The sequence below is a fragment of the Fukomys damarensis genome, unplaced genomic scaffold (assembly GCF_012274545.1).
Source record: "Fukomys damarensis isolate Sample0158 unplaced genomic scaffold, DMR_v1.0_HiC HiC_scaffold_3, whole genome shotgun sequence".
NCBI classification, from domain to species: domain Eukaryota; kingdom Metazoa; phylum Chordata; class Mammalia; order Rodentia; family Bathyergidae; genus Fukomys; species Fukomys damarensis.
In genome coordinates, this window is record NW_022900915.1 from 30450159 (window position 1) to 30470441 (window position 20283).

A 20283-nucleotide genomic window follows, 5' to 3' on the forward strand; every position below is an offset into this window, starting at 1 on the left:
TCCCTACAAGTAGCAGGGAGCCTTCATTATTAACCTATGCTGCTGCTGCTCAGGATTATTCTTTCATACACCAGAAGCAGAGAGGTTTGCCACTCGTGAATGAACTCACAACTGTACCCTGTAACTGGTTGGTACCTCAGTTCATTAACAACTTCACAAAATGACATCTTTTGTTGCTTGTCTGGGTCTCTGGTAGTGCCACTGATCAGGACACAGTAAAAGATACCACATGGTCAACTACAATTAAGCATAACCGTGGCCTAAATTACAATGGTATTTCAAATTTATCTTTTATTTGCAATTATTTAAACTTGAATTGTTAAAGTACCAGTTCTTAGAACCAAAATTTGTGTTTGGATATAACCCCACCTATTTATTCCTGCCTTTTGTTGCAGCTGTTTTTCCTCTTCCTAAGGGTACAAACTATGGAACGGGAGGAGAGAGATCACCTTTTTTTTTGGTACCAGGGATAGAACTCAGGACCTTGTGCTTGCAAGGCAATTGGTGGAACTGAGCTAAATCCCTGGGCCCAAAAGATTTATAATTTATAGATTTCACCAAGTCACATGAACAATTAATATTCAGCTACAGGCATTAAGAGGGGAGAATTAAAAGACAGAGTACTTGGGCAGCACAACACTGAGTTAATATTTGGTCTCATCAGCAGCCATTGTCAAGCATATACTGAGTCAGGCCAAAGAAGGTTTTCTGCCATCAACACCCTACTCCCTTTCATTATACATAAAATCACGTCAAGAACTGTGAAGACCAGTGAGTGGAGGGCATGGAAGAATGGAGAACTTCTGTGGTAGGACCTGAGTCTCATCACTCTTAACAAAACCAGCCCTTGGATTCATAAGGTGAGGCTGAGGTCAGTCAACTGTGGTGAGACAGGGAGTTATGTTTCTGGGTCCAAAGAGTCGAGACAGCTAAGAACATGGGCTTCCACAAATTACACAAAGAACAAGTCATGATTATTACTAAGTTTGTGGCTTCATGTTTTAATGAATTAAGTTAAAAGAGAAAACTTACAATTTAAACTGGGGCATGGGATGAGAAAAAGCAGAGCTACTGAAGTCTAGCAAGGTGCCTAGTACCTATCTATGAAGCTGCCATCACGAGACCCCTTTTACCTACAGAAAGCAGTTTTCACAGGTCCAACCTAGCACACCATGTGTTCAAATACGACAAGTGGAAGCAGGGGTGCTAAGAACTGTAGCAATACTCCTCACCTTCCAAAGAAGTGACAGCTATTAGAGAGAGGGCTCCTTATTTAGATCAGTATGCAGTAGAGTCGAAAGAGCCTGTAAGGGAGGAAGGAGCTGTCTTTTGAAATTGAGTGAGGGCAGGAGGACGAGTGAGGAAAATACTCCCAAGCAAAGAGGCAGCTCCACCAGGGTGTGGCCAGAGAAAACTGCACACTGTGGCAAATCAGTGGCAGTGGGAAAGGGCAGGACAGGATGGCCAAGAATAGCTACAACTGGTCACCTTCGAAGGGAACATTGAGTATGGTGTCTGTGTATATGTACTATACATATTAACCAGGTACACACATAAATATTTAATATATAAAAAATAAAGTGCTTTCTAACAGGTCCCCAGCAGGGATGTTATAAAACATTTCACAAAACTGCAAAACAAAATTGATACAATCAAAGAACACTACATCCAATGCGTGTGAAAACAGCCAAGCACAATATGTACAATAGGTGGTAACCCAGGACAAACATCCTGTCATATACATGGTATATACATATATACTCTTTTACTCAATATATTATGACAATATATATTTTAAAATTTTGTTATAGACAAAAAAATTAAAAACAAAAACAAAAGACAACCCCTACAAAAACACAACAAGGATCAAGCCCGTGAGTCCCAGGCTGACGGACAAATCGCCGGCCGCACTTGGAGCACCGCTACCACTGTTGGGGAAGATGTGCCAGCGTTCCTTCCTCGGGTGCAGTGCCTCCACGTCCTCCAAGGCACTGTGGGCTGCGGCGGTGAAGTTGGCATCACCAGTGGTGAGCAGGTCAAAGACACAGGACTGGAAATAGATGTCCTTCACTGGCATCTTCTCATGGCATTGAGCGCTGGCAGTCGCCAGTGTGTAGCCGGGCCAGGCCTGCACCGAGGAGGTGCGAGGCAGGCTGTGCCCCAGCATGGCGGACACCTGGCCCTGGCCGTCATCGATGCGTTCGCTCAAGGGGCAGCCATTCATACACAGCTGCAGGTCCTGGCTTTCCTCGTAGGACATGGCCAGGTCCTCAGGCATGCGGATGGCGAGAGTCAGGTAGCGACCCAGCTGCCGCACAAACACCGTCGTGCCTATGTAGTGGGCGTGCATCTCCACGTAGCGGCCACTCTCCCTCTCCACGATACGCAGGCTCTTGGTGTCGCCATCCCCGCCACTGGTGGTGCCATCCACAAAGGCAGCTGGCAGGTCATCTGTCACAGCTTGGTACACTTTCTGGTCTGTACACTCACGGTGGGCTTTGAAGATGATCGTGATCTGTGGGAAGCAACGTGTCCACAGTTTAACACAAGGGCAAGGGAGCAGAGCAGTGGAGTGGAACGGCTTGGGACATTCTCCAAACTCACTGTCTCTTTCCGCAAATCACTGGTGAAAATAAAGTACCATGTGTTGGGAATTAAAATGTAAAATAAACCCAGAGAAGGTGCAATAAAAGATCTTTCTTAAGATGGGTAATAGTGTTCTTCTTGGGAAAAAGGCAATTTTATTGATAGTGCACATCTATGTTTATCCAAAAATGGAAAAGAGAAGGCACAGCTCCGAGGGGAACAAAAAAGTGTCCAAGTTTTTATCTAGAAACGTTTAGGGGCTTCATTAGTAACGTATTTATCCGAACTTTGCTTTCTGAAGATTCTTCATTGGGCCATCACCATATATTCCCAGACTCTCACTACAAGCTTGATATAAATGCTGAGCGACAAAGCAAAGTGGAGAGGGAAGCCCAGCAGCAGCTACCAGTCATGTACCTCGGGAGAGAGGTCTTCACCAAGGCTGCACATGACGGGCTACTATGGCAGGGAAATCATTCGGCAAGCACAGCTCCCAAGCGTTGGCAGAGTATCCACCCCGATCTAGTTACAGCGCACATTTTCTCCACACTACACCAGGGCCCTTTAGCTTCTTGGACCTTTTTCCAGTCAACTTTCAATTCTCCAGTCAAGCACACAATTCAGGGAGAAAAAAAAAAAAATCTATGGATAAATACCAAAGCCTCCCTTTAGCAAGCCCATCTTCTCCCTGCAGAATCTTCTAACTAGAGCACACACACACCACATGTGTCAGTCAATCTATCTATCTCCATCCTGAACCTTCACACAATGTGGCCTAGGACATACAGTGCAAGTGGAGGGAGAAATACGAAGAGACAGGTTCTGTGTTGCACAAGATAGGGAAGCTGCTCCAAAGGAAAAAGGACTACATTTTGAGATTTGTGTCACTGTCAGTAACTTCGGAATAACAGCTTATTCCTTCTTCCCTTTTGAGAAAAAAAAAAGTATCAGGTGACTTCAGTCAAGGAAGAGGGCGGACAAGTCAGGCACTCCGAGAGCTGCTCTGGATGGAGGGAACTTTCCAATTGCAAGGAAACTAATCAAAACAATAGGTCCCTTGTTAGAAGCCTAGAAAAATGCCCCCCAAGTCCTCACCACTACCCTCAAGTTTATGTCTGAAGTTTTTCCCCAACACAGCGTTTGCTCACACTATTTAAGTCCACATGTTCCCACTGCTGTTATTTGACTGGGATTTTCCAGCCATTTAACTTTACTTCAGCCAGTTATAAAGCCAGATCTGAACCAGCTGCACTACAGCAACTGGTTCAATTCATATCCGTTGTTTGCAGCTGCAACTAAAAGCCAGACAATGTGCTATGAAAATGCTGGGCTTTCTCCCCTCCTAATTGCCCAGAGCCACAATTTGATTTCACCACCGGCTTCTCACATTTCAACACCTTCTTAACAACCTGAATGAGGTGTACCAGAGATGATTTCAGGAAATGTTCTGTGCATCCAACCAGAGGGCCTTCCAGAGTGAGTGGGAGTTCTCAGCTAGATATCTAATAGCACCATAAAACAGATTTATTTGGTGGCTCTAACATCAGTCTGACAAGTGCTTTTTTAAGGCATGCTAGGATTCCTTGAAGGTGAAAAATCAATTCAAGTAAATTCTAAACCTGAAAAGGCTGAAAGTTAACAATACAGATGGCTAAGAGCTAATAATAGACTTTTTGTGTAATCACTATTCATTTCCAACTATAAGATTAAACAAACTTCCACAACAGCTATGCAACTTGTCTTTCCAGACTAACAAACCTCAAGTGTAAGACCACTTGGTATTATATGCAAGAACTACGTATCTTTTTGTTCACATCATGAAAAGCAAAGAGGAATTACTTTTGTTACGACCACAAAGCAATTCTGAGCAAGTTTCCAAAAAGGAAAGCAAGGGTTAATATTAAAGAATAGAGTAACTCCCTATGTCCTACAAGTCTGTTTTTTCATTAAGCACATCAATTCCAACTCAGAACGTGGAGTCATTTCAAACACGGTGCATGTTCTCTTCCTCTATGGTTATGACGCTCACTCCACATATCTAGAAGATCAACAAAAGTTTGATTTTGTTGTATCTACACCTATAGAATATTCCTGTCTAATACATTTCATCTGTCTATTCCATTTTCTGAAAGTGATTTTATTTATGAGAAAATTATGGTGATACTGCTCTTTCTTTTCCCCATGAGGTGAGGTAATTCTGAGGTGATGAATTGACCCTAAAGCATAACTCAGATTTCCTGAGAGATCCTCTAGAGTTTAAATCCATACTTAATAGGTACCCGGATATAATCAGTGTACATGTAGATAACGGGGTCGTCCTGTGACTTGAGCATTAGAATGCAATTCATTCCTCAGAACAATTACAACACGATCTCTTAAAATGCAAGTACTCCACTGGGAAGGGCAACAAATTCATTTTCAGATTGTCTTCCTCTTCTGAGAAGCAAAATTCCTTCATCCTTAATAATTCTTCCTTCAAAGATATTCACAATTGAATTAAGAGTTTTTGGAAGTTCCAAAGTTTTGATGGGGATGCAGCACAGTGGTACAGCACTTGCCTAGTATGTGGAAGGTCCTAGGGTCTGATCCCTACAGTAATAGGAGAAAAAAAAAAATCTCTATCAGATAACTCTTGGCTTGAAAATAGAACTCAAAATGGTGTTCAAAAGCTTTCACACAGCATCAGAAACACCAGCCATGCTTCCTCTCCACCTCCACGAACTGATTCATCCGCTGTTAGTAACTCACTTCAGCACATCTGCTCCATGCCATGCTATGTATTATTGATGCATGGCATTTTTCTGTGCATTTAAAACATCGATGTCTTTTGTTAAGCCTCCCCCACCCAGTCCCTCTCAACCCACCTTAGACAAACTACTCTAGTTCTGTTCATTCATTTTTAATGTTTCACTCCCTAAGATCTTTACCACCCACAAGGTCTATTAGGAAGAGAAAGACAGAAGCAACAAATCAACCCGTCCACACCTAAAAGGAATCAAGACCCCGATGGCTTGTTGTAAAGTATAAAAATTAGTAACAGCTACCTGCCTCTTCCTTTCACTAGGAAAAAAAATATGAACTAGCCCACAATGAGAACTCAGGAACTGCCTAGCAAAGAAATAGAAAGCTATCTTCCCAAGGTACACCAGTCTCACACATGCTGTACTCAGCTTTTCAAGCAGCAGAATTCCCCAAAGGCTGTGTGCTTAACTATTTGTGCATCTTGTACTTTGGAAGAGACATTTATCAGTTTGAATCAGGCCACATGACACTGCAAATGTGGGACCTCTCTAGAACCCTCCAACACCAGAACTGGGCTTTTAGATGGGAAATTTGTGTCTCTTAGGGGGACTGGAAACTAAATAGCAGTCACAGAAATTAGCTTGAAGCATATGGAAAAATGATTTGCTAAGTATCTGGTTAAAATTCTACTTAAGTCAAAGGAATAAAGTGAACTTTAGTTAATTATGTGATGCACCTACTTGTCACATCCTCTAGGTAGAACAACAGGTTTAAAAAGCAGGAGACTCCAAGAGAGAATAAAACTGTGTTCACAGCTCCTTTCACTCTTAATATTTGAGTGGCATACAGCCTGGACGATCAGTCCTCTACAGAGAAAATGAAACCATTCCAACAACAGCACAGGATTTAAAGAAGAAGAAAAATATACACATTTTATGCCTAACACAGCCAAATTCCACTTCTGGAAGTCTTGGGGGGGGCAGTACTAGGGACTGAACCCAGTCCTTTGCACTGACCTATACCCTCAGCAGTTTCTATTTTTCATTTTTAGACAGGGTGTTCCTAAGGCACTAAATTGCCTAGGCTGGGTTCAAAATTGTGATCCTCCTGCCTCCAGCCTCCCAGAGTACTGGGATCGCAGGCAGGCAGAGAATCAGAGCCCCGGGAGCTCTGAAGCTCCAAAGGAAATAGCACCTTCTGAAGGGACCCTACTTGCCAGTCCTCTCTGGCCCTACCTTGCAGGGAAACCAGGAGTACAGACCTCAGTAGGAATGGAGTCCACACTGCGAGGCAAATATATTTTGGTTAGACAAACTCGGAAGGGCTCTGTCTTTCTTTTGTGGAGCAGTAACAAAAACAACAAAGCACATTAATTTAAAATAACTTACTGTCTGAACAATTTCATGGAAAATCCAGGAGTTTCTATATATACCATACTTAAGAAAAAAAATTCGGGGCTGAATAAGTGATGTCACTGATAATTTTCCTACAAAAATGAGGGAAGACAGTCTGTTAAGCTGTCACAATGAACTGAAACATAATTTTACAATCAGCCTATATGTCATATCTTACACACAGAAAGCTGAAATTAAAACTTAGAAAAGGACAACTTGTTAAATAATTTTGTTGGACAAGGGAATATAGTAACAGTTAAGATAGCAAGTGTGTTTATTAGGTGAGTGGCAGATTAAAAAAATCTCACCCCAGGGACAGGGATTTTAGCTCTGTGTTTCTGCTGCCTGCCTCGCAAGCACAAGGACCCAAGTTCGATCGCTGGTACGGAAAAAAAAAAACCCAAAAAAGGAAAACAAACCCCTTCCAATGCAACCAAAAAACCTACTACCTTAAAAATAGGCATCAGAATGCAGGTTTCTAGGCTGTTTCCACAGAGCTGTATGCTTGGAGCACTTAGAGGATGCAGAGAAATGGGAAGGGCCACATTTCTTCAGTGTTGCCCTAGGTAATAAATACACGCAGGAACAGGGCTGTCTTGGCTGCTGGAGGGGTATTTGGCAGCACACAGAGAAAGAAGAAGCCAAACCAGAAGGGAAGGACACCCACAGCTGAGGCTGCTAGGGTGGTCCGGAGAAGCATCAAGTTCAGTGGCTGGAAAGAGCATTTGAGAATGAAAGGAAAGCTGGCCCAGGGATGACACAGAAACAGGACAGGAACAAAAATGCCAACTTTTAAAAGGTAATCTCTATGCACTTAAAGCAAGGAAGGCTGGAAACATAACCAGGTGCAGAGACAGGGAAACCAGCCAGCTTTCTTCTGTACACCAGAGCAGCACTATGCTGAGCATGAGGAGGAAAGGTTTACAGGCCCAAAAGTCTCAGCTCGTCCAAACACTCAGGGTTCTTGGCTTGTCGCTTGTTGTGTAGACTTTGCCCTGTGCAAGAAGACGGGTGCACACTGGAGCTCACTCTGCATTCAGATGCAAAGGTAATGAGCATGTGTGGACAGTAGCACAGGCCTCGCTCGGGTGTGTTTCACACCAGAGGCCAAGTATTTTGAAAGGCGAGTGCGTAGGCCAGAGGGGTAACTCTAGGCTGGCCAAAATCAGCCCCAGCAGGCCTGGCCTTCCGACTCCCCTACTGATGGGGTGAGGCCAGGCCACTGCTCCTGCCGTCTGCATGGGAACCTTGGGGTTTAGGGCAGCTATTCCGCAAACTGATGGGAAATAGGAAAATCACTTCTTTTGGGAAGTGAGCAAAAAAGTGAAACAGCTTGAAGGTCTTCCCAATATACTCAACAGACTTCAATTCAAGGCTCAAATTCAAATTCCCAGGGCTACCAAAAAAATGTGAACATGAATTTCAAGAAGCCAGTTAACTGGAAGGTCACACTCATATCCTTTTGTCTATATTCCCTGGACAGGGAGAAAGGTATCGGCACCTCATGTGCACCCACACCTTAAATGGTATGTTTGTGGGGTTAAACCCTGATCCCTGTTTCAGAAGTACGTGCAGAGCAGATGTTTAAATGCTTAAATGCTTGTCACTGTTTAAATGCTGTCAGATCAACTCTACCACAGTACACCACACTCCACATCAAAGAACCCCACCAGAATCAGGCGAGGGTGCCTCTGGCTAACTCTGAGTAACCAGCCAGGTGGAGCATACGGAACTCCGTTGCCTTTTAGTGTCACCTGAAGCCCCACCTAGACCCAACAGCACCATGTTTTTACAGGAAGGGAAGGCTGTCCTGGGAAGGCCATCTAGCCTCTTAGAGGAGGGTTAGCAACAACTCTGGTTACTTATCACTGACTGACAAGTTGAGCAGTTTGAAAGTCCTTAAGTCCCCACCCAGGAGAATACAGAATTCACTGCAGTGGAAGAGCGAGTTCCACTGCAGTCAAAACAAACAAAGTCAAAGTGGGTAAGGTGGCAGTTTTCATTGTTCGACACTGTAGGTAACTCTTTCTACATGCCGAATTCTGTACAGGCAGAAACTGTTTGGTTAGCATTAATTGCAGCCAACCAAAAAAAAAAAAGAGAGAAGAAAATACCAACCATCCAGTGTTTCCCTCTTGCCCCCTTCCCTCAAAATGTTGACTCTAAGAAAATTTAACAGGGCAGAGAAAGACACTTGGAAACGTGACAGGAAAACAAGTTCTAACTCTCAGCTGTGTATCAGACTTGGCTGCCTGCCTCTGGTTTCAACTACGGAGAAGTGTGGATTTGTTTTAAAGTGGCAGAGGCCCACACTACCCTCAATCAAATCCTGCCTGAATCCCGCCTGGCTAGGAGGGGCCTCACAAATGGAAGGAATCTAAAGGTTGCCCCTACTTCTTCCAAACCACATCGGGAGATGAGGGAGTGGAACAGTCAGGGAGATTAGAAAGATGAAAGACTCTTACCCAGGTTATTTGTTTGTTTGTTTGCCTTTTTGTTTTTTGAGACAGGGTCTCACTATGTAGTTGAGACCAACCTGGAATTCACTGTGTAGTCCAGGTTGGTCTCAACTCAGCGATCCTCCTGCCTCAGCCTCCAGAGTGCTGGGATTACAGGCATGCGCCACTACACCCAGCTCCCCTGGTTATTTTTTAATGCTTATGGAAAATATAAAGGTACCTCTTGTTTGAAAAGTATAAAGACTAACCAAGGTGAGCCGACTGATCTTACAAAAAGGATCTTTTACACGTGCAGGTTTATCATAACAGTGAGTAATGTCTCCTTTCCCTTTCTTTCTTCACATGGACTTAGAAATCTTTTTTTTTTTTTTTTTAACCTCCAGGCACTTTACTGAAACTATATGAACTGAAGTTGAGTAGTTCCTGGGCATAAAACCTCATAATCCATACAAAGTTATGCAGGCAATAGAAAAGGACAAATAACACTGCCACCCGGAATTACAGCTCATTTCTGCTCTTCTAAAACCTATTTTTTAAAGTTTCTATGATAAATTTAGGAAAGAATGTCTAACGCATGATCTCATTACAGTTTTAAAGATGACACTGGAACCTTGAAAAACGAATTTAATTAAGAACTGATGACTACAAAAATACAGATGCAGGTAAGAGTCTGCCCTGCCTATGGGAAAAGTAAAGAGAAACTGCACCCAGTCCCAGAAGGAAAAATTGTGACTTGTGAAAGCAACCAAGACAGAGATGGGTATGCCTTGGGTGATGGCGTGGGACCAGCAGCCAATCTCTCTATCCACTCTCTTGGCCCTTTCTAGACACGTGTCAACTTGCTAAGTAATCTCTCAGAACCAGCTTATAAACGCAGTTCACCTGTGTTCTACAAAGAAACTGAAAATAGCTGGGTTAATGCACAAGTCCCACGCTTTTTCAGATTGCTGCAAATCTCAGTTACGTGTTTAGACTAAGGCAGAAGCTATATCCACCCTGTATCTCACACATATAGTGGGTCCTTTAATACTCAGTGCTAAAAATGCCACACCAAATCAATCACATTTCTCTTCAGAGAAACAATACTGAGCAGGGAGTTTTAACTACAAACTCCTTTCCCACCTATGCCCAGTATGCCTCCACCAGTCTTAGAACTTAGTAGCATCTTTGTAAAGCATGGAAGATCATGAGAAGGAATAAATCTCAAAGAGATAGCAAGAAATTTCTATAGAACATATATAACCGTAATACAAATAAAAATGTCAGACTTTCAGGATTAGCTACAATATATCTGCAAGACAGTGTGTGGTTTCTGAAACAAAAATATATTCCCAAAGAAAATACCATGTGTCCTCCTATAACACCACATGCAAGAATAGTGTCCACACATTCAAGGCATAATTTTGTCAATGGGAGGAGGAAGCATCCTTCTTAGTCTATAAAAATGTAGCTTACATGGTCTCTACAGATACTAAAAACATGTGTTCCAAAAAATTGGCTGTAAAAATGTACCAGGCCCGTGGTCAAGAGAAGACAGATTTCCAAACCTTGATCCAGAGATATATTTAAAATGATAGTTGAAAGTCTTTGCAATGCAGGCTTGTCTGGCTCTGATTTAGTAACCAACACAGAATGAGCCAGAACATTGGTTTACATGCCCAGATGCTGTTGTGGAGAAATACCTATAAGCTAAAGGACATGAGAAAGAAGCAGAACCACCTACTACTCCGCGAGCCTACGAGCAAATAGTGCTGAATTATAATGGAAAACTATGTTCTACATTTCCAAGAAAACACTGACCCAAAATGAGTAAAACTGAAGTTTTCTACATTTCTAGTGAATAGTTTCAGGAAGTGTCTAGAAAGTCACTACAGGCTTTTGAGACTTTGGGATGATTATAGAATTTTAAAAATGCCAACACTCACTCCACCCCCACCACGGGTACGGCTGCCTTCTGTGTGCTGGACAGACACTGGGTACTGTCCATGGGGTCACAAGAGCTGGTGACCCAGGCAGAAGAGAGAGCACACGGTGTCCACTCACCTCACCGACAGTCACTGGGTTTGGATTAGCACCAAAGCACAACCCTTTCCCAAATGTTCTCTGCCCTATGGTAAACCCTGCCACTCAACAGTGAAGCGTGGGAAAACATATAGCAGAAGACATTTCATAGGATCTGCTGTCATCTTCAGTCTTCCCTCCTACTTTTTATTTTGTTTTATTGAGATTGAGTAATATAAGAAAACTAGAAATGCAGCAAAAGATACATTAAAACTAAAAGCGAAACCATGAATTGCTTTAAAAAAAAAATCACTAAAGATACTGCCAATGTTTGGGTGTGCAATTTAATAATTTACGAAATTTTAAAAAAAGGAATTATTTCAAATATACTTGGGAGATACCTTTTTTTCCTTTGTGGTGTTGGAGATCCAACCCACGACCTGGAGCATGCTGGGTAAGCACTCTACCATTAAGCTATACCCCTAGCCCTGGAAATTTAAATATATACTGCTAGGAAGGTTCTGGTAAAATACAGAATCCTCTAAAACAAAGAATGTCGTTCTCCCAAAAGAAACACATTCTATGATCATGGCATACAGAAGTCCTTACTGAGTGCCTTTGATTATACAGAGGTACACAGAGTGAATTCAAATCGAGACTGGGCAGGTGGCAGACAATGTGAAAGTGGAGGAAGCCAACCACCATCACACACAGGTGAACTGGGTGGTGTGTAAGGCACAGGGGCCACTGACCTGCGTCCTTTCTGGAGTCTTAGTCTGGGCTCTCCCAACCCTCCACTGCTACCCCCAAAAAGAAAAACCTGCTTTTCCTCCTAGTGTAGCTAAGTCTGCCAGTTCCAAGGCTGCTCGTCTCATCTTTCCCAAGTGCCTGCATGCCTGCAGCCGCCCTCACAGCCCAAGGTGGGGAAGATGGCCCAGAGCTGATGTGGACGGCAGCCGAGGTGTGTAGGAGTGCCAGAAACCCCTGCAGCCCGGAGGGGAGAGATGAAAAGCCAACCCAGCTTCCCCATCAGCAGCACATCTACCTGGAGAGTTGGACAACCGATGTGGACTCCTCCACAGAGTGGGAGCATGGCAGGCTGGGGAGGACCACATAAGCACCCCGTGCACACCAGGACCACCTGGAACACAGACCCTGCCCTTCCCAGGGGGAGGGCAGAGAACAGCAGACAGGGGAGACAGGCAACATCACAATGCAGGCCATTCTGCCTGAAACTCACTGCCTGTCAGCAGAAAAAAGGCAGCTCAACTAATAAATAGCCCTGTGAGTACAGGTGGATTTCATTTTCTTTGATTCTATTTAGATTTTTTTCCCCATCATATCTTTTTGTGATGAGAGAAAGTGGGGTGCTTAGGGGCAGATAGAGATCCACAATTTAGGCCCGAACAGCACTTGCTGTACAGAAGCCAGACTTCCAGAACTGAGCCATCTTAAGTGACCTCTTCGAGCAAAATTCTCCAGTCCTATCTAGTCCTGCAGTGCAGAGCGGAAGGCAGTGAAATGAATGGATGTTTAAACACTGTGGCTTCTGTAACACAACTGGCCAGCTGGCCTCCACAGTGTGCAAGTTCTCAGTGAGGCTGAACTTACTTTCACGACCTTTTTTGTTTGTTTTTTAAAAGAAACCATTGTGGTAGATTTAAAAAACAAATAAAAATCTTGTCTGGAAACTTGTTTTGCGAGTACTTTTTGCCTCATATTGTTTTTATTTTCATTAACAACATTTTTTCATATTTAGGGTTGAGAAAGGTTTTGTTTTAGCCCTGGAAAGGAGATTGTACTGCAAGATTTTAGGCCTTTGCTCGGTCTCACTAGCCTTAGTCATATCAGACTTGAAATAGACCAAGAATAACCTTCCAGATGCTTTTGGGGGCTCTGGAGAGTTACAAGAATGAAAAGAAAAAACAAAAATAAAAACAAAAACAAAAAAACCAAAAAACCAAAAAACAAAAACCCCAACAACTACATGAGGTTGAGAAACCATACAGTAATTTGCTGCTGAACAGCATGGTCACCAGATGTGACAAAACGCTTTCCAACAGGGCAATTAAAAAACCACGCTCTCTCATCATCCACATAATTTATGTCAGAGGACTACTTTCTTCCCTGCCTTCTTGGAATGCGTAAAACCTTTGATCCTCACCAAACAGAGAGAAAACAAAGTTGCACTTTTTGTTTGCTAAAAATAATGATAGCATAATTAACCAGAATAGAATGATCTTAACTTCAGTGTACACTACTTACACAATATTAATACTCAACAGGTTACTGGTTATCCCCCTAATATTTTCATCACAATCAGTAAAATGCGTGGAATTCTGAAAAGTTGAATAACAAACAGAAATGATATGATTGGACAGAAGGCACAGAAACTTTGGGCTTGTGAAGAGAACCACTATCTCCCCACGTACACAGCTCTGCTTAGCCTGTGTGGACCTATGAGAAGGGACTCCTCAGAATCCTCCATGAGTGCAGTAACTGATGCTGGCATTCTCTATGCCCCATGAGACCTCTTTCCTGCATTTTCAGTTAATTCAGTGATAATCCTCAGGCTGTAGGTGTCCCGTGACTGGATCAGTGATTCACAACTGCATTTAACTTACAGCAAGCAGATATGTTGAGGTCCATGTAGGAAAAAATTATTTGCATACATATGAAAATCAGAAGAAGAATGTTTATTTTAAGATGCAGGCAAAAGGCAAGCTCGAACCTTTACTGGGAGTCGAAGTGTAAATATTTCAGGGATCCCCTAAGATGTCTAGACCAGTATAATAGTCTTCTTTGTTCAGAGCAGTAATTTCTAATCTTAAGATTTGTGACACTCCTGGGTGTCTCCAGATATCTAGAGGCACTATAAAATTCTCTCTACAAAATGCCAAGTTAAATAACTTAAATCCATTTGAAATATATCATACATGTTTGGTGGCAAGGGAGGTTGTCCTGGAATCAAAAGAATAGTCATAAGTATTTCAAAAGCTTGACCCCTGCAGTTGTATTTTAGTCTAAATCAACTTATGAAGAGATATAATAATTACAGAAAATTAAAGCAAGATGCAATGGACTGCACGTGTGGTTATATGGTTGGAGATAACAGTTAAGAGGGACACAGTTTTAGTTTAAAATTCTTCTTTGACTTTATTACTGATAATTGAATTAGCATTGCCCAGCAAGAGGAAATCCAGTGGTTAATTCTTCCACAACACTCCACGGCAGGCAATGTAAGCGTTAACTTAACTTTGTCAGCTTTCCTCTTAGCTTCAGACTTAAAACTACTAACCCAAGGCCTTGACATTAAAAGAGGGCTTATATATCACTGATCTGCAATATCCAATTCTTAATTTCCTTGGTCACCAAGAGCTTAGTGACTAACACACCACTGTGAGTTTGCCATTGGGGAGCGTGGTTTATAACCATTATTTTTACTATAGCTTCCAAATCTCCAATAAAATGTTTCCTGATGGCTCACTGCCTCAGGCACCACAGCTTGTTTTATTCAGAACACCCACTGCAGTCATCTAATGGATCTGAATGTGGATTTCTTCAGGACACACATACACACATAAACACTCCAAAGACAAGGCTCAAAAAGATCACCCATTTTTTCACTTAACAGGCCTATAATTCTATCTGGAGAACTCAATTTTACTGTTTACTTTCTATTCTTCATACTATTGCCAATTTAAATTTAAGCTCATATTTTACGTATCAGAGCAAGTACCTCTTGAGACTTTATCAATTGTTATTGCTTTCCAGGAAGACAAAAAAAAAAAAAGTTCCTCTACGTTATGCCTCTTCTACCAATTTCAAGAATCAAAACTTCTGACAAGTATGAGTAGAAAGCAGAAAAAGAAAATGCACTTGCCTTATTTGTAGCAGTAGCACTGGATCCAGGGACCACGGGCACGTTTGTCACTTGAACCGAAAGATGATTATTATCTATGAGTGGCCAGGCCCCTTCCACTTTGCATGTTTGAAAGTGATCCTTGAAAGTTCTAAGGTGAGGATCTCCAAACAAGCCACAAAACAGGTAATTGGGAGGGCTGTGGTCCCCGCCCCTGTGTTCTCTGACTCCTGCGTGGCTATGATAGTTACAAGGGTCATGGGTCACTTCAGGGTTGGTAGACGACGTGGGTCCGTCCTTGGAGCAGTTCCTCTGGCTCATGAGGTCACTGATGCCCAACACAGCAGAATGGTACACCAGGTTGCCACGGCAGGCCTTTGACGTTCGCTGGGTGCAGCCAGAATAGGCTCGCAGTGCCTTGCAGAACTCAGAGTCAAAGCCGTCAATGGCAGAGTTCAGGTGCGAAGTCAGGGCTACAAAGTCCGTGGTGCATTTCTGGATTCGACACTGGGCCGGCTGTTGGCAGTCACCTATGGGAAAGAAAATAAGACCAAACATATAAACGCTTCATAACTTCCTGAGCCAAATGAGAAAATGACATTTGCCTCTGGGAGCTGTTGGCTCTATTTCATATTCTTATTTTAAGAAGCTTCAGAAATAGGGTTGCATTGTGCTCCCGGATGTTTCTCAAATTAAGCCACTAGGAAAAAACACTGTGCCATTGGTTAACTTAAAACTTCAAAGCATGAGCCATTGTGAGTGAACATGGCAACATTACAAGGGAACAGTAAGTGAAATATTTTATCAAGGTTGTTATTGGTTATAGATCTTGAGAAAGATTCTTCTGCTCTAAAGCTAAGCCAAAGATATGAACTTTGTTTTGATTTTGAAAACTGCATGAGTAATTTGTTTTGGAAAGCACTTTATGAGCAGCACTGTGCACAAAACCAAGATTAAAGCTTCCATACCTGAGGTAGGGGTAAAATCCTAAATTATAGCATGATTAGTTAAAACACGTTTACCCAATTTTAGTATGACTACAGGGTAACAGTAGCACAAAATCATCTGGGTACTAAGTTATTCTACCCTTCCTGAGGCAAGCTGTACATAAATAAATAGAAACAAGGTCCTAGTTTCTACAAAATGTAGAAACTGTTAACTTACTTGACTGAGAAACAAATTTACTTCTCCCCTAATAGCCATCTGTTGCCCTAAGGATCCCAGCTTTCAAACACATAGCAAAGGACAAGTGCACTAAATTTTAAAAGTACACAATGCCGAATTATGATGCAGAGACGATCCCAGCCACGTTTCTTTCAGAAACAAAATCAGAACTATAAAGCATAGAATTCCTTAAGAGTACATAAATCTTACTCTTTCCCTTAAACCAACAACTCATATAAATCTAATAATTTAAACAAAGCTAAAGTAATGAAAACTCAAGAATTACTGCCTTGTATTTTTAAAAAATTAATTTTCAAATTATCTTTTTTGTCACTAGCTTCTCAAATGATAATTTATAAAATCTCTCAAAGCATACATACATACACCTCGTAAGAAATGGTAACACTAGGTTGGTTATGTGTGTCACTCAACTTACTATTCTGCTACATAAGTGGGAATAAAAGACTTGCCAAAAAGAGAAATACTCTTTTATCAACCTCAAACTCCAAAGAAATCAATCATAACATATCTTTGTGTTGAAGTTCTCTATGGGTCTGTGAAAGCTTTGGAGGAAGACTCAATCTCTTTTAGTCTTAGGTTTCTCCTCTGAGAAAGAAAGTGGTTGTTCTAGATGAGCTTTGTGATGACCCCTTCAGGTTGTCTTATTTGTACTCCAGATCAGCTGAGTCCTCAGCCCCACCCTCCCTTTCTTATTCTGACACAGGATCTCATTATAGCCACTCAATTGCCCAAGCTTAGCACAAACTTGAGGTGTTTCTGCCTCAGCTTCCCATGGGGCTGGGATTACAGGATTACAGTCACCATATCTGACTAATTATTCTTAAAAATACAATTATTTCAAGATGTGAACACAAATTTCAAGGACATTATCAAGATTTAGTACTTCATCTGATAAAGACACAAGATATTAATATTGTTTTAGAAAAATGGTTTCCTAATTTTAGTAAACTGCTTTTTACATCTGAATTAAACAGCCTGTAATCTCTGAGCCTCTACTTGGGAGAGAAAAAGTGGGAGGTAACAACCTCTAAGGATAATTGTGCTACCACTGTGAAATTTCAGAGACCAAAGAAGGAGACAATGTAGTCTACACTGTGTATTCATTTTAACCGGAGATATTAAAGTTATTTTAGTATTTTGGAGCTATGGATTTAAAGCAGTCACTAAACATTTTAAAACCATCTTCACAAGTTTCCTCAGTCCAGAGTTGACAACAAGCCACTCCAACATTTACAAGGTTCTGCTCTCCAAACCAGGTCATTTCTCAGTTATTTATATTTTCTTACAGCAAAAAACAAACAAAAAAACAAACCCCAAACCAAACCACATTCCAAAAGGCCCAAAAGCCATTTCACAGATGGGAAAAATCAAAGCAAAGAGCTACCAGAGGTCTTGTCCGAGTTGCATCTTAAGCCAGGACACAGTGACTTTCCTCAAATATTATTTCTTTCCCAATGCGTGTCCTGTCTCTCAAATACCTGGCTCTGGCAACACACGTACTTGATAGATGAAAAAAAGACTTGTATAACTATTGCACTGCTTTTCTTTTTATATCAGATTCATAGCAAGTAGAAAGCAAAACGTAAAACCAGGACCAGTATCACCCAGGAATGAACAGTTCTACAAATAAATGACAGCATAAGAACTTTCCACTAAACTCCAAGTGCTACTTGTCCTTTTTATGGTCTATAAAATCTATCCAAGCGTACGTTTACTTATAATTATTTCAAATAGTCATAAAATATCAAATGTAAGAACAGCATGGTAATGCAGACATGACCAATCAGAGGGGAAGGAAGCAAAATTGAGATTCCTAGACTTTTTCCTTCCCTCTACTTTTCCATTTTCATAGCAGGAAGGTGCTGAGAAATCCCTCAAAAACACAACAGAGTCCTTTTGCTTCCGGCAGTGTTTCTAACAGCCTTCTTCTATGAAGATGAAGGGGGAGGAGGGTGAACTAGAGAGAAAGTGCTTTTGGATCAGCAATTTCTGCTCCATGGCAGGCTCCTGTATAATGACTAATTTGTAGCACACACCCAGAAATACCAGGCCTCATAATTTATGACAATGCACACTTCGCCTGTTACAGGAGGTAAAGTAAGCCTCCTGTCAAAGCGCCAAGACAATGCAGAGCGGAAATAATCTCAGGGACACAGCCAAGAAGACCATGAAGTATATGAGTAAGCAAGTAATTCCCACATTCTCTCTCTATACAGTAACTGCAGAGATTTGCTTAAAATAAAACAAAGTAACCCAGTAAATACGTGAATGTTTACATAAATAAACAAAAGCCATTTCCCAAGGGCAGAATTCAAAATCTGCAGTTATAGATTTCTCTATGTCAGGGTCTGATAATCTATAAGGGTATGGCAGCATTTTCAGGCTAGTTATTGAAAATGCCGAAGGATTTGTGAATCTAGAGCTTTCATTTCATCCTTTTTTTAATGAATCAGACATAAAGGCCTCACCATTCAGGGCAGTTTCCTCAACACCAGGACTGCATGTGCAAATCTGCAGCACAATTACCAGTTTATAATAAAAGAAACGAGCTATGCTGAAGCTGCATGGAGTGAAGTGTGGAGCCACATGGGATGCAGAGACGCACGATACGGATCTCGACATAAAACATACAGTAGCCCATCCGCCAAGAGCACTTGCCAGGCTCACCTCTCAGGAAACAGCCCCTGCATCTCAACAGTGCCGCTCTTCAAAGAGATCTCTCAACAGGAGCCCCCTTTTCCTTTAGGAGATCAACCGCTCCACTCCAGAAGTGGACCCCGGAAATGAAAGCCACAGCCCCCTTGGGCTGCATCTAACGGTGATATTAGCAAGCACACACTGAGATGCCAGGAGGGGCTTAACGCTCCAAATTCTTAACACACTTTAAACTGAGGCAGCTTTTTCTAAATCTTTAAACCGATTTCTTATGCCTCTCTCGGGCAAAGAAATCTTCAAGAGCTACCGTCCAATCTTGTCACGAGACCCTGTGGCAACCCTGGGGAAACAATATCCGCCCAGCCAATGGGGACACAGTCAAGCTTAGCACTTCCAATTTCCATTCTATCAAACACACATTTTAGAAACAGGACAACTGCTTCACACAAAACACTTTCGACTACACCTTTTGGACCGTGAGGAAAAATTTTCCATTAAACTGATCGTAGGTGGATACTTAAGGTTTTAAAGCTACTAATGTAAAGCCTTAATCATCCTTAAACTATTACACTTCTTGTCTGTTTTCAGAAGTGACAATGTTAAATGCGGCTGTTACATCACAGTGCAAAGGTAGAAGTAAATTAAGTGGTCTCCTTAAATACCACACGACTCCCATTACTCAAACATGCTAACTACAGCTAGTACGATCTTACATTAACTAAATAATACGTGAAAATTTCTCTGCACAGCTGGGTGGCGTTAAAGTTTTGGATTCTCTAGTTCAGAGCTCTGTGACTGCGGTCGTGTAAAAAAAAAAAAGTCATCTAATGCTCTCGCTGTTCTCACAATGAAAGACTTGGCATTACAGAAAAAGTCTTTGTCTTGGCAAACTCCTAAAATTAAGTGGCCCTTTATTTGAAAAGAGGATCCTGGATTGCAATGAACTAGTCTGCTTTTTTTTTTTAAAGATAAGCTGGTAACGCTGGTTAGCAGGCTCCCTTCGCTCTCCGGGGACCGAAAACACTCGGCAGTCCCAGGTGCCGCGTCGCGGGGGAGGCTGAGCCCAGAATTAAAACCAGCCTGGGCCACACCGAGAGACAGCCCGGCTCAAACAAGCCAAGTTACTGCAAGATGAACCCCCAGGTGTACAAAATGGGGAAAAAGCTTTCCACCTGGTGCGACGCCCTCGCCTCGCCACCGCCCCAGCCCCCGCGGAAGCAGCCAGGCTCCGTCTCCCCTCCGAGGCGGCGGCGACCCGATCCGCCTTTCGGTAAACACCAAGGCGGGAGCAATAAAGCACCCGGAACATTTGTCTCGGGAGCGCGGCCCCGCCCGGGCATCTTTGATAAGCGGCAGCGGCCGGGGACTTTATCAACGGTTCCCGCCGCCGCCCGCCGCG

General features: G+C 42.3%; 1 protein-coding gene across 1 annotated transcript; it reads right to left on the reverse strand.

The window, feature by feature from the left end:
- Positions 1–324: 324 nt before the first annotated feature.
- Rgmb (repulsive guidance molecule BMP co-receptor b) lies at positions 325–20249 on the reverse strand (the record flags this gene model as incomplete). The annotated part of the gene is made up of 3 exons (XM_033765662.1): positions 325–2515; positions 15066–15574; positions 20057–20249. Coding segments are annotated over 3 exons (1371 nt in total), but the record flags the coding sequence as incomplete, so codon positions are not given.
- Positions 20250–20283: the final 34 nt, after the last annotated feature.